Genomic DNA, 15,553 nt, shown 5'->3' on the forward strand with positions numbered 1-15,553 from the left:
TAGAGTAATATTTGGAAATAAGTGAGACACAGCTTATAGGCTGAGAGAAAAGGAGTTGCTAATGACCATGAATGTAATGATATGAGCCAAGTGGTATAGAAGCGAGCATGGTGAATGGTTACTCTATTTAGATAGACAGGAGGTCTCGCTTCAGATTAGTCCTATTTAATCCAAAGAGCACCAATAACCCTGTCATAAGAGAATTATGTCTCTTAAAGAGCTTGAAGCACTATATGTGTGTGTGTGTATATATATATATATATATATATATATATATATTTAGACCATGTTGAAACACATGTAACTGGTTTGGGATTGAATTCAGTCTAATCACTTCTTATTAGGCAATTATTTTCAAGGTAAGTGCTTGTTTGAATTTAATATTTGCTTAAGTTCAGATACAACCTTTTCTCACAAGACTCAGCTCCTGATATGGGGCACTACACTTAGCAGATGTTCAATAGATGTGGTTGTGATAAGGAAGAGGATCTCTGTGAGACAGAAAGGGAACAGAGATGATTTTCCCCTTTGTGCCAAGAGAGGGCAAGTTGTTTGCTCAGGGTCACCAGCATGTTGAAATAACACCTTAGAATCCCCTACTTCTAGGAATCTCAGGATTTCTCCTAAGGTAGTTATTGACTGGAACTGATTGGATAGCATGTGGTCACATTTAGCTGATTAATCTCTCATTGTTAGTAACCACATGGCTGCTGTTTATTGGAATCTCTCCTTGCTGTTCTAGCCTCCCTCCCTTCCTGCTCCGCACATTGAAAGAAAGGAAGAGAATATACTTTTCCCAAGGATTGCTAGGCACTCTCATCCCATGTGGATTAATTGTTCTTTATTACTTCCTTCCCTCTGGGGCCTCCAAAGCTGGCCACTGCGGGACCCCCGAGCTGATCGTCAATGGACAAATCAATGGTGAGAACTACAGCTATCGGGGCAGTGTGGTATACCAGTGCAACCCTGGTTTTCGCCTAATTGGGATGTCAGTGCGCATCTGCCAGCAGGACCATCGCTGGTCAGGGAAGACCCCTTTCTGTGTGCGTAAGTATGATAATAGCTTTCCCTAGCAGTGATGAAAGATAAGGATAGACAGAGTTTGCATTTAAAGATAATGAGTTTGAAAATGGTTTGGAGTGTGGAGTGGAGTAAGACACGTATCTCTTGGGAACATTAAAGAAGAGAGTCTCTGTTTCAAATCCAATCCAATTCATTAGATTTAGTCCTTTGGTTTTGAATAGAAAAAATTAAGGAACTTTAGAGTGGAGATTGGAGCAAGTTTGCTTTTTAATGAGATGTAAGAGGAGAAGAAATGGCATTAAAGACTTTTTATACTTTTCCTTTCATTACTTGTTATTCCAGCATTATAGCTTCATTCTTGAGGCTGTTGAAGGTTTTACAGTATCCAAGAATCCACTTTCAAAGTGCAAATCTGCCTACGAGGTCATGTCCTGAATACTACAATAGTATATGTGAGCCAACATGGGACACACCTTGGGTAGGGAGGAAAGAGAGCCCTGAAAAGAAGGATGGGAGCTCTCAGAGGACAGGCTTTGTCCAATGACCAATTTTGCTTGTAGCCATGATAATGGACTAAGATTCCTTCTCACTTAGAACCACGGGATTAGAATATGGTTGATTTTCTCCTATCCTGGGATATGGACGCTCATGTTAATACTTTTTCCCTAGACTATAAAAAGGTACCACCCATCAGCCCAGTTCTTGGTAGTCTTTTGGGTATAGAGGAAGATGAAGCCCTTAGCCATGTTCTGGGTTGTATCCTCCCTTGCACATATGTACATAAAGAGCCTCATTTTAACTTCCTGTGTCAATGTTCTGTTCTATCCCAGAACTCAAGCTGCCCAAATCAGACTTTCAGCATTAGATTGGGCTGCCATGGTCACTCTTCTTCTATTTTGGTTTCAGCTATCACCTGTGGACACCCAGGCAATCCAGCCAATGGCATCACACAGGGTAGTCAGTTTAACCTCAATGACATGGTGAAGTTTGTCTGCAATGAGGGGTATGTATCAGAGGGACCTTCAGGAGCCCAGTGCCTGGCCAACGGTCAATGGAGCAACTCACTGCCTGTCTGCAGAAGTAAGTCGTCCTGCCTAGTATACACATCCTTCTTCATCTGTGACTCCTCTTAGATTTCTGGGGCCCAAGAACAAAGAAGGTCTTCCATGACAGCACAATCTTAGCCTCCTGAAAAGTCATTACAACCTCAAATTCTGTCCTCTCCAAGCCATCTTTCATATCTTTGCCAACCCTAGGATCTTGGTATACATATTTGATCTTACAACTCCACCCCTCAAAAATCTTCAAAAAGTGTTCCAAATTGTGTATAAAATTTACTTTTTAAGTTGCAAAGTGATGTATAAATATGAGCCATTTTTATGTAAAGGTAATTTTTTTATGGATTTGTGAATTTATGGATTCCTCAGGATAGGGACCTCCAAGTGAGGAACATCCTCTGCCTGTGTGGGCGAGCACCTTCCCTGTAACATACCTCCTTAAATTGTTGCCCAGGGCTAATGGGAGACTGGGTAACTTGTCTGGGGCAATACATCTGCTAGTGTCGTGGTCTTAATCCAGAAGCAGAACTTAAACCTACCTCTTCTTGATGCCAGGGCCAGCTCCACCCACTTGGCCACATCCTCTGTGAAGAGCAGCCTTGTCTGGGGCACCTCTGTGGATGAGGTCACAATCTTTCTTAATTCCTAGCAGTTTTGGTCTCATATTGAACTACTGTTAGTAATCTTTTGGAAGGATTGTGGGACATTTCTTTGTCTTGTGATATGGTTTCTGCAATAATATATTTCTCAACCATTCATTCCCTCATAATTTCTACTGTTGACACCCTAGTTCAGGCTCTTTCTGCTGTTGTCAGCCTCTTAAACTGTCGTCTCCCCAACACACTTGCTGCTAAATTGATTTCCCTAATGCACTGTTCTAATGTATCACTTCCTTGCTCAAATAAAGACCAGATTCTACAGGGAGATGTTATTTTTTTACAGTGGGATGTTATTAAAGATAGTGAAAAATCTAGCTCTTTTCAGATGTAATTGACATAACTGCCTCTTCATTTGCTCCACGTTCCAGTCAAAATGAACGAATGACTAAAGCATAGCTTAAGCACTTACTGTATACAGAGCACAGTGCTAGGTGCTGATGTTGCAAATAGAAAAGTAAAACAAACGCCTGCCCTCAAGGAGCTCACATTCTGGTAGGAAAGACAACACATATGGAAGATTGCAGCTACAAATCAGATCGGAAAGTCTTATACATCTTATAGTGTAGCAGCAAAGGAGACAGTAATTAATGTCATTAATGTCATTTTCACTGATAAAGTCCTATCATTTTCTAATGTTGAACCATTGAACCAAGGACTTCTGTGACAAGAACATTTTTTCCTGAGTTTTCAGTAAACATGATCATAGCACCTACAGGAAAAGTTGGTAGGGTGCATCTCTGCAGGGGTTACTTCCTGGAAGGATGGCTGAGGACAAAGCTCCTGGGTTCAGGGTGCTGCTCTGTCTCCATCGGGATCTGAGGGGATATGGTGGTTAAGGTGGTGCTGGTAATTTGACTTGCCTGTCCACATGCTGCCTCCTGTTTTACTCTAGGGTGCCTTAATGTTTCAGCCAGGCTGTGTTGCCTGCCCAGTAGCTGGTCATTGGCTGGCAGTTGGTGGGAATGGCTGGTCCCTTCTTTATAGGTGCTCTCTCCCCAGATGATGATTGTGAGGCCTTGGCCAGAAGCAGGACTGGTGTTCTATGGGGAGATGCTTCTCCTAATGTCCTTCTGCTCATCTGCCTGTTTGTGCAATTGATCAGCAGCTGCTGATAGTGATGGGGAATTGTTTCTCCCCCCAGTGATGGCTACAGGTGCTGAACCGGAATACTACTTTCTATCCATCAAATACATTCCATGTTTTCCGGGCCCTGTGTTTCTGTTTACTCTCTTCCCTATACCTAGTTTGTTAACCCCAAACACCATCTCCACATCTTGACTTCTTACTCATTTTTCAAGACTAGGAAGATACCATCATTTCTATGAAATCTCTTCTCCTCCACCTACTAGAATTGACATTTCCAGAGTGATCTTCTACCTAATGTATGTGACAATTATCTCTGCTTCTCTTATTCCCCTACTGGACTATAAATTCCCTGAGAACTGATATCGAGGCTTTTTCAGTTATGTTCAGTTCACTTTGTCACCATAAATAGGAGGATCTCAGGATATCACACTGTATATAAGAAATCTCTCTTCCCTCTGAACTCTATACTGGACAGCCTCCATGGCTGTGGTAAACCCCTTTCACAAGCATATATCTCCCTGTTTTATATCTTTTTTAATATTCATCAGATGACCATTGAACAAAGTCATTTCAGTTGACATTGCATTGATTATATTCAAGCCCTAGAATACTGCAAGATATTCTAAAAGAGATCTATATTTATCGAAGAGAGTTTGGACTAATAATACTATCAAAAAAGTGGATGAAGAATGCTTATTGTACAGATCATGATATGGATTTAATCTTCCAAAGAGCAAATCATTCAAGGCATATAAATCTTGGACAGACTGTACAGATGAGCAGTGAACTGGACCTGGAGGAAGGAAAGAGGAGGAGAGCGGAGGAAGAATTACATTTAGAAAATTGCACCTCATTTTCAGTGATCCCAAACTTCTCCCTAAAACAAAAACCCATCTTTTTAATAGTCATATAGGGTGACGCTCTAGTGACTGTGAGCCATTTAATACCACAGTCACCAAAGAAACCAAATGATGAGCTGACTAAATGGCAAAGAAGGGACATAGGGTGGCTGTGAATAGTGTTTAGCGTGTTAATGGGGGTTCATGCCCAAGTTATTTGACTGGAAAAGGAGGTGGGTTGGTCAGGTAGCAAGCATAGTGAATAACAGATGACATCTCAGGCAGCACTGGTAACCTTAAAGATATAGAAGAAAGCCCCCAGTATGTTTAGTGTACCCTTTGTGGAGGATGCATACATACATATATATATATATATATATATGTGTGTGTGTGTGTGTGTGTGTATGTACACACACACACATATATATACATATATATGTATACATGTATATATACATACATACATATTACTTGGACAGAAGTCGGATGGGATGAGAAATCATGAAGGTGTTGCAATTTGCACTCTTATAGGGAGTACTCACAATTGTGAGCTCACAGATCCATTGAGGGTATTTCAGATTCTCTCCACATCAGGCTTTAGCAAAGGCATTGATAAGCCAAGGAGATTGACCATGATGGGAAGGAAATCAAAACATGCCATAGAAGGATCAGTTGAGCAATCAGTGAAAAGATTTGGGAAGGAGTGGGGGACATGTAACACAGGTTCTATAGATATTCTCCCAACCCTCACTTGCACTTAAAAAATGTGACCTCAGAGTTCAGCTGCTTCTTCTTAGCCCCAGGATTCTACAGGTAACCCTAAGAGGTCGAAAGAAGTCTTTCTGATGCTTGTGAGTCTTTCTGGCATGCTCTACCTCTCCCCACTCCCCAACCCCCAATTAAGTACTGATATCTCTTTGGTAGAGTTAGTTTTTAGGAACAAGTAATTACTGTAGTGGTATATTTGGTATATAACACATCTCCGAAGTACCACTCTCCCACCACTACACATAGAGTCCAGAGAAAAATGAGCTTAGTGCATGTGGCACAGATCGTGGTCTGTCCTCAAGCCGTTCCACTTCGTTATGATATAGCTTTTCTTCTGAACTTCTTGTGGAGCCTTGAATGTGCCTTTCCTCATTGTGCTGTCTATCCTTGGCTCTCAATTCAGACACTGCAACCAGACACAGCTATTTGGGGTGCTTTTTAGGGTGTGGATAAAAAAAAACCTAACTCCCCTGAAGTCCTCTGATCCTATGCAGTTCACAATATTTTTCTGAATAGAGGATGGGCAAGGAAGCTGAGTTCCTTGTCAAGGCCTGACTGGAAGCTTCTGCTAGATACACATCTCTTGGTTTTGTACATGCCCCATAGGGTGTGACAAAACCCAGCCAATCAAACAAACTAGGCAACATCTGCTTTCTTTTATTGAATCCAGGTTAATGGAACCTTTATACCGTAGTAGTGTTCTATTCTAAAAAGACAAAAGCTAATTTTCCTTCTGCTATGGATTCCTGGCCCTTAGTGCAAAAGAGGCAACTCTTTCTTGTCTCTAGATTTCTTTAGTCAGTAAGTCAGTCAACAAACTTTTATTGAGGATCTACTACATACAGTCCTCTACAGGACCTGCTTTATCCAGTGGCTTTCTAAGACATCTCCATTGAGTAATGGCTTTTCACACTTAGAAGTCTGTGATTGATTGATTAATTGGGTGAACACTTGATATGTGTTTTCACCCTGATTAGGGTGCCGGGGGTAGCATCTTGTTACCTACTTTAAGTGGGGGATGGTGATTGTCTGGGCTGACCCTCTCCTCCCCCATATGTTTAATGATAATGTCTTCTGGTAGGCAAAGGGCTATCTTATGGGAAAGGAATTAGACTTGTTCTGCTTGACCATGAAGGCACCAGTGTGAAACTTAAGTGCAACATTTGGAAATTCAGAGGAGAGGGGCAGATTGTGGCACGATGGAGAGAAAAATTTCCTAACAATTTCAGCTGTCCTAAAGCAGAATGATGATTGTCCCCTGGGTGTAGTGAGCTCCCTCTTCAGTGGAGGTATTCACGTACATATTGAATAGCCCCTTGTCAGCACTGTTGTAGATGAACTCTGAAATCGCTTCCAAGTACGCAATGCCTGGCTTAGAGCACTGTTTATAGCAGGTCCTTAATAAATGTTTGACTGAATGAAGAAGACCAGAGATAGGAAAGAATTACCTGTTTTAGGCCCATGGATCCCCAACAGAAGGAAAATTAGCTTTTGTCTTTTTAAAATAGGAAAAAATACCAAGGTATAATGGTCCTAGTCACTTGGATCTACTGTAAGAAAGGGTTTTAAAAATATTTGCAACAGTTCAGTGATAATGATCAATTATCAAAGAAAAATGCACATTGGGAAAAGTAATAAAAGGGAGTGTCAGAGAGGTAAAGTCTTAGGTAACAACAAAAAGACACTCACCTAAAGAGGAAGGGCGAGGGGGGCGGGTGGAGAGAGCGAGAGCAAGAGCGAGAGCGAGAGAGAGAGAGAGAGAGAGAGAGAGAGAGAGAGAGAAAGCGAGAGAGCGAGAGCGAGAGGGAAAATGTGTATAAAAGACTAAGAATTTCTATGGAGAAGTATCGCCATCTTGTGGCCTTTCAGGAAGTTACTATTTGCCATTTCCTTCTCCAGTTCATTTTACACATGAGAAACTGGTATGCTGGCTAAAGTGCTGAAGTTGGGGTCTCTCAGACCTTCAGTTTACAAAATATAACAATAATAATAGCTAGCATTTATACAGTGCCTACTGTGTGCCAGACACTGTGCTAAGCACTTTACAAATATTATCTCATTTGGTCATCTCAACAACTGGGAAATAGGTTCTACTATGGTCCTCATTTTACAGATGAAACACCTGAGGTAAACAGAGTTTAAGTGACTTGCCCAGGGTCACACAGCTAGTGTTTGAGGATATATTTGAACTCCTCACCAGCACTCTTTCCACTAGGCTACCAGGTGCCTTCCAGCAGCTAAGGATAACACTTTCACTACCTACATTATATGGTAGTTTCGAGGAAGGCATTTGTTGTTATTGTTGTCCAACTCTTCATGACCCCATATGGGGTTTTCTTAGCAAGAATACTGTATTTGCCATTTCCTTCTCCACTGGATTAAGGCAAACAGGTTAAGTGACTTGCCCAGGGTCACACAACTAGTAAATGTCTGAGACCAGATTTGAACTCAGGTCATCCTGACTCCAGGCCCAGCGCTCTGTGCACTATGTTGCTGCCACCAAAAGGAAAGCACCTAGGAAACCTTAAAGTACTCTAGGAGTGTATTATCATTATATAGGATTTGTCCTTTAAAGGTGCACTGCAAGAGATAAGTGGAAAAGTATCTTATTTGGAAAGTTGCTTCTATCTCAATGGCTTAATGCTTCTTAGGAACCAGTGTCCACACATACCATTAGCATTTTCAGTAACAGCTGCCATTAAATGAAGATGCCATTTGGGTGTTAGGAGTTGTCTTTCATCTTACCAACAAATCAGGATGTTTGAAACCTAAAGAGAAAAGCTCAGAGTGCCTCCCTGATCACTAATCACTTGTCTACTCCAGGTCTATCAACAGTAGAAGATAGGGCATGTTCTGCTTCTTAATGTCTAATTCCCTTTCTCCAAGGTCTTCTAAAGCTTTGACCACTACCAAGTAGAAGACCCTGTTTCTATCCTGAGAAATTCTTTGTCAGTCTAGTGGTGTAGTGGGAAGAGCATTGTCCTAGGAGTCAGAAAACCTTGGGTCCTAATCTGGGCTGTGACCTGGAATAAGTCACTTCTCCAATCTGAGAACCAATAAATGCGTTGTTTCTGAGTTCTTTCTTTTCTTTCTCTTTGTCATATTCTTTTACTTTCCAACCTCTTAACACTATTTCAGATTCTTCTCTGCCTCATCAAAATGTGATTTTTTAGTTGTTTTTTGCTTTTCTCTTAATCATTTCTTTAGCCCTGATGAGGAATGTTTTACTTTCTTGGGAAACTGAAGATTAGACAGGAAATTGTTTCTCTAGACCAGGGATTCCTAACCTGGAGTTCATGAACTCGGTTTTTCTCCCTTCTGTCACTCCTAACTAGTTTGATTACTGTATTTCCGCATAATTCATTTCCTTTGTAATCCCAAATCCATAAAATTTTATTTTATACATTTAAAAATATTGTGAGAAGGGAGCCATAAGTTTCACTAGATTACCAAAGGGACCACGATGTGAGAATCACCTCCTAGAACTTCAACATTTCCCAGATGAAGAGAGACCAATTGACTGTAGGAGAAACACAAACATCAAACAGTTCTGATGAATCATTGAAGCAGTTCTCGCGTTTGCCATACATTCTTAATTTTGGTACTTTGTGACTCACCAACGGTTCCCAGGTACAAACTAACTTTCCTGGTAAACCAAAGCTGTCGCTGCTGCCATGGGGAGGTTTTCACGTTCGTGTCAGGGAGTAGCAGCATCTTGTCGCCTGCTCTAGGTGGGGGATGGTGATTGCCTAGGCCGCATCCCGCCCCTTCACATAACTGCTTATCAGTTGGTCTTTTGAAACACTCCAAAGTCTGTGGCCACTTCTAGCCTTTTCTCATCTGCCATTGTTCAGAAGATGGCTGCTTTCCTTATCACTGGACCATCCTATGGAGAAATCACTTTGGCAGCGATAAAGAATTGTGAATCCTGAAGTGTATTATGAAATTCCTGTGGAATTTATAAAACACTATATATAAAACACTAATGCATGAGAGCACTCTTATTATGTTGTTGCTGCTTCTCCATCCCTGACAAACTAATTCTTTCAAGACCTCAAAGTACATTTTATTTCTCAGTACACTAAATGGTTTCTATACCAATCAAGTATCCTAGAAATCCCTCCTTTACCTAGGAACTGTGCCAGTTCCTAGATGTCTAAAAACCAGTATATTCCTGGTAGAGGTCACCTACCCCCCACTCCCCACCATTCCAGAGCATGCTAGGACAAAGAAAATAGGAATGTAGAGGCAAAGCTGGCAGGGGAAGGAAGTATGGAAAACATACAGGTTTAAAAGGATTTTCATGAGCTCCATGGTCCCTCTTCTATAGTAAATACATATCAGTAGTAGATACAAATTAACCATAACTGAGGCATTAATAATCCACTTTAGCCATTTGTCTTCATTCCTACAGGGCAAGTTTAGCATTGAGAAGTGTGGTGGGCTTCTCAAGGAATAATTGAAGGTTCATACAAAATAGGAAATTGCATGCCCACAATGCTGAGAGTCTGTCTCCTATATTTTCATGCATGAGTCAATGTGACCTCTATAGATTCTAACCTAACCATTCATTCTTATTTTGATCCAGGGAACAGTCTCTCTCTCTCTCTCTCTCTCTCTCTCTCTCTCATTCTCTCTCTCTCTCTTTCTCTCTCTCTCTCTATCTCTTCCTCCCTCCCTTCCCCCCTCCCTCCCTCCTTCTCTCTCTCTCTCTCTCTTCCTCCCTCCCTTCTCCCCTCCCTCCCTCCTTCTCTCTCTCTCTCTCTTCCTCCCTCCCTTCTCCCCTCCCTCCCTCCTTCTCTCTCTCTCTCTCTCTCTCTCCCCCTCCCCTTCTCTTCCCCTCCCTCCCTGTCTTGCTCTCCCCTTCTTCCTTATTCTCCTCTCCTCCCTCTGCCAAAAAACCTAATGATTTTAAGTCAAAAAGTACTACAAATAAAGCATTGTACTAGGCACTGGTAATGTAAAGACAATAATGAAACAGATCCTGTCTTTCTTTTTGGATAGCAGAGGTAAACTGGGGAATATATCTTATTCACTGATTGGGAAAGAAATCAGCCCCAGGTTAGTCTGGTTTTCCCCTTGCCTAAGAGTGCAGCCTTGAGACTTTTCCTATCTCTGATTGAGTAGTACAACACCCGAAGAAATACTCTCTCATCCTGAATGATCAAAGAAATTATTACATGATGTTTTCCAAGCACTTTTTTCCAGAACTGCCTTAATTCCACAGTCCTCCTCCCCTAACCATCATCTCCACCAAAGAGCATGGCACCTTCTTACTCAGAAGTGTCAGACACTTAACCTGAGTGGTAATAGGGAGGCCAAGGACCTCAGCACTCCTGAGTATGATTAGAACCAGATTAAAATGTAATTGAGAAATATTTGACAAAATAAATAAGTTAAAATACAGTAGAACAGAGGTGGTGTTCATACATGATTTTCTAAACTGTATATTTGGCTGCATGGATCCTTGTGTATGGTTTAGTGGCCCCTGTTCCTGTGTGAGTTTATCACCACTTTCCTTACTTGTTTTCAGCTTAGGGGCTCTTGCTATAATGGAAATGTATGCCAACTTGGATTTTATATTTATTATTTTTGATTTTGGGAGGAAACCCTCATTTACATTGTAATACCTTTGACTTCCCTGTTTTTTGTTTGCAGTTATCAACTGTACGGACCCTGGACATCAAGAAAATAGCATCCGGCATATCCAGTCAGGTGGCCCCCACCGTTTCAGCTTTGGAACCACTGTGTCTTATCAGTGCAACCATGGTTACTACTTACTCGGGACACATGTGTTGACTTGTCAGGGGGACGGTACATGGGACCGATCCCTCCCCCAGTGTCTCTGTAAGTTGACAAAGTAGCTCAGTTCTAGTCTTAATATAAGGAAAAGCTTCCTGACAATCAGAACTGTCATCAAGTAGAATAAGCTGTCTTGGGGGGTGCTGGGTTCCCTCTCACTGGAGCAACTGTCTGAAGGCAGAGTCTCTGTAATAGAGATGTTGCAGAGGAGATTCCTAGTCAGGTCTGGTTTAGGCTCAGTGGCTCCTGAGGTCCCTTTTAACTCTGATGTTCTGTGATGGTTTTCTTCCCTATTTGAAGGTCATAATCTTCCCTGTTCTTGTTGAAAATAAGACCTGTCATTGTTATATATAAGTGACATTTCAGTGGGAATTTCAGATAGGTTGTAAATTATCTAGGAGAAAGTTATAGTCAATAGATGAAAAATTTCAGGCCATTCAACCAAGGAAAAATAAAAGTACTTTTTATATAATATATATATATATATATATATATATACATATATATATTATGTACTCTGTATGTGTTTCATATATATTTGTATATATATGTAATATGTATTATATATTTTGAAATAACATTTCCCCCAAATATTTCCAAGATTTTATATTCCCTTCTCCAGGAAACCTAGATTTGGTCCCTATAATTATTACAAATGCCATGATTATTTAGAGTTGCTAGACTTTTTGTTTTTCACCTCTTCCAGTGGTCTCCTGTGGTCATCCTGGCTCTCCACCGCATTCCCAGATCTCAGGGGACAGCTACACTGTGGGATCAGTTGTGCGTTACAGCTGCACGGGCAAGAGAACTTTGATTGGCAATGCCACCCGCATGTGCCAGCTAGATGGACACTGGAGTGGCTCTCTACCACACTGCTCAGGTGTGAGCATAGGGAAAGTAGCCTGGGAAGAGTGAAAGACTGGTTGCTTTTTATTGGCCTCATGCAAAGCTTGGTGAAGCAGAAGGTGAATGAAGCCCATTAAAACCATTTGGAAGACCAGGTTCGCCAAGATAGTGCTACCATTTGTAGCTTTTTCTGGTCTTCTATAGAACTTGAAAGTTTAGTGTTGTACTTCAGTCCCTCAAATGTCTCTATCCAATCCAGGCATGGGGTTTCATCCTTTTTCCCCTTAGCATTTTTATGCCTTCCTTTCTGTCTGGTTTCCTTTCTCTCCTTTCTCATACTAGCATGACTTCTGTGGGCCATTTGATACAAGGATGTTGGAGAATAATGGAGGAGGTAGGCTGCTTAGCAGAATGCTAGGCCTGGTGTTTATTTTATAGAATAGAAATTTTGGAGAACTGAGTGGAAGGAACACAGCATGTTTTATAGGTTATTTGTAGACTAAGGCCATATCATAGTCATTGAGGTGAGACAGAAGCTCTCATCAAGGACTTTGGTCACACATTTCACTTATCCCTTTTCCTTATGAAATCCCACTTCTAGGAAAAGATATGATAAATTCATTCATACTCAAGTATAAATGACTTAAAATGTTATCTCACCCAAGGTGACTTACACTGGGGCAAGAAACAAAGCTAAAATCTCCCTTCCATAATTTCCCCCCATTGATCCATTAAGCTGAATCCTTTCTGCTGTCTGAATGCAAACAGAGTAAGTCTAATCACTCTTTCCATAACTTCAGATATTTGTAGAATTAGAATGTAGCTTAGAAGTCTTCTGGTCCAACCCCATCATTTTATAGGGTGATTGATTCTTTGGCCATGACAAGTATCAAAGGCTTCCCTCTAATGACAGTGATTACAACCTCAGAGAAGCTTTTACTGCTTTCTCAACATTTATATTGAGTCAGCCACCAAGTCCTGTCAATTCTACCTCCAAGATATCTCATGGCTATCCTTTTCCATTTCTACTCTCACCTCCAGAGTTCAGGCCTTCGTTAGCACTGGCTTTGACTCTTAGGAAGGCAGGGTAGCTTAATAAATCAAATGCTGGCTTTAGAGTTAGGAAGATCTGCCTGTAATGCTGAGTAGCAGCAATATGAGCCTGGGCAACCCACTCAGCTTCTCAAAGTTTCATTTTCTTTATCTATAAAATTGGTATAGGAATACCTATAATATCCCTGTTACTCACAGGATTGTTGTGAGGCTCAAAGAAGACAAGGATTTTAAGGTATTTTGCAAACTTTAAAACACTATAGATATCAGTTATTCATGCCCTGTGAGATCCCTTCCAACTCCAGAATTCCATAATGTTTTTTTATCATCTTCTGTCCCTCAGTCGTGGATTTAAGCCTTTGCATTGCCCTTATCCTTGATGGTATTTCCCACAATGTACTAAGTATTCAGTAAATATCTGTTGATTGAAAGAATGCTGCTAAATATACCTGAGTGTTAGAAGTGAAAAGAGGAAGAGAGGTAGAATACCCACTGACTTTATCTAACAACTGATGAAAGATCCTAAAGAGAGATGCTTTTTTGGCTAGATTTTAGATTCTTTTTTTGGTCAGAGTGAATCCTAGAGGAAAGCATTAAAATCTTAGAACTTTTACCTGATGTAAAAACCCTTATATTTTGAAGTTCCTGAAGCTACATTTTTCCTTTGAAAGATTAATCCAATTTTAGGCTCATGGTGTTTTCATGCTTACTTTCCCTTTTTATAGCCCTTTTCTATAGTGTTAGAAGTAGTTGGGTTGTTCCCAGTGGTCATGAGCATTTCTGTCTGATTTCTACCTGATCTCTGTAGTAGATACAGGCCAGCATTAACCACGAGAGAGTGAAGTAATTCTTTGGAATAATGTGAGGTCATCTAACATAGCCAGAATTTTTAAGGAAATTAATGCTTGATATTGGTCCTATAAATGTCCCTGATTTTACTAATTCACATGGCTTCCTATCTTTAGCCGTAATCTCAGGAGTTAACTTTCCTACTTCTTATTTCCGCCATTCTCTATTCCTTACACCACATTAATGCAGTGCATTTGTTTGATTCTGACCAGCAGGTAGCAGTGTGGGAATTTGTGGGGATCCAGGCATCCCTCCCCATGGCATCCGTCTGGGAGATGAGTTTGTTATTGGAAATCTGATGCGATTTAGCTGTGAACCTGGCTACATGCTCCGAGGGTCATCGGAGAGGACTTGCCACATCAATGGCTCGTGGAGTGGTACCCAGCCTGAGTGTGAAGGTATAAACACACACACACACACACACACACAGACACACACACACACACACACACACACACTCACACCCAGACAAAACGAATAATCAACAATTTGTTTTTCTGCTTTGAAACATCAATCCACCAGAGGTCCGGTCCCATCAAAAGGAAAACAAAGCCCTAAGGCACTTGGAGTAGTAATACTTGCTAGTTTCAATATGTCAGTTTTCAAATAGTCTTTTTTGGTTCAATGCTTCTGTTACCCATGGGTGCACTTTCATTATAGGTTTTATTTAGATATGAAAACGATGCTACAAATCATAAAGAAGTAGCTAGGTGGTACAGTGGCTAGATGTGTGGCCCGGAGTCCAGAGGATCTGAGTTCAACTCTAGCCTCGGACACTTAATAGCTGTGTGAACCTAAGAACGCCACTTAATGGCTGGATCATTGCTTAACCATCCATAAAATGAAGATAATGGCAGCACCTACCTCCCAGGGTTATCGTGAGGATCGAATGAGATAAAAATATAAAAGCGCGTAGTACACTGCCTGGCACATAGTAAACATGCTGTCAGGGTTAGCTATGGCTATTACTGCTATTCCCAATTTTGTCCAAGTGAGGAATATTGATTGAGTCCAAGTATGAGAAGGATCCTTAGGTGATGAGGACAGAGATAAATTGAGGACATGTAAATCTGATCATCTCATAGGGTTTGATTCTAGAAAACTTATTTTCCTCCAATACTGGAAAAGTTGTTGAGAGGAAGAGAGAGAGGAGATAAGAGCACTCTCTCTCAAATATTTTACCCAACACTCAGGTTCCTTTTTTATTTCTTGACCAAAGTTCTGCATTTGGATAATGAATTTAACTGGTCAGTTTTGAGAAAGGGAGTGGAGGAGGTGGGAGAGAATGGGCAATGGGAAGGCCTTAAAAAAATTACTATTTCATTTTTCCCAAATTACTTGTAAAAACAATTTTAACACTTGTTTTTAAAATTGCGAGTTCCAGATTCTCTCCCTCTCTCCTTCCCTCCCCACCTTCCTCATTGAGAAGATAAGCAATTTTATATAGGTTATATATGTGTAGTCTTGCAAAATATATTTCCATATTAGCATGACAGGCTTTTAAGGAACAATATGGAGCTCCCTCTAACCTCTGAGGTAAGCTGAGGCATGGTACAGTGGGAAGGCCCCT

General features: G+C 40.9%; 1 protein-coding gene across 1 annotated transcript in view; it reads left to right on the forward strand.

Moving 5' to 3' along the window:
- The window catches only part of CSMD2 (CUB and Sushi multiple domains 2), an 842,922-nt gene that overhangs the window by 795,767 nt on the left and 31,602 nt on the right, over positions 1 to 15,553 (forward strand). Inside the window, exons 53-57 of the mRNA XM_036743760.1 lie at positions 874 to 1,047; positions 1,930 to 2,103; positions 11,092 to 11,280; positions 11,942 to 12,115; positions 14,199 to 14,381. Of these exons, the coding sequence (XP_036599655.1) occupies positions 874 to 1,047; positions 1,930 to 2,103; positions 11,092 to 11,280; positions 11,942 to 12,115; positions 14,199 to 14,381 (894 nt within the window). The remainder of the gene's footprint in view (positions 1 to 873; positions 1,048 to 1,929; positions 2,104 to 11,091; positions 11,281 to 11,941; positions 12,116 to 14,198; positions 14,382 to 15,553) is intronic.

Source organism: Trichosurus vulpecula, chromosome 2 (genome assembly GCF_011100635.1).
Source record: "Trichosurus vulpecula isolate mTriVul1 chromosome 2, mTriVul1.pri, whole genome shotgun sequence".
Lineage (NCBI taxonomy): Eukaryota > Metazoa > Chordata > Mammalia > Diprotodontia > Phalangeridae > Trichosurus > Trichosurus vulpecula.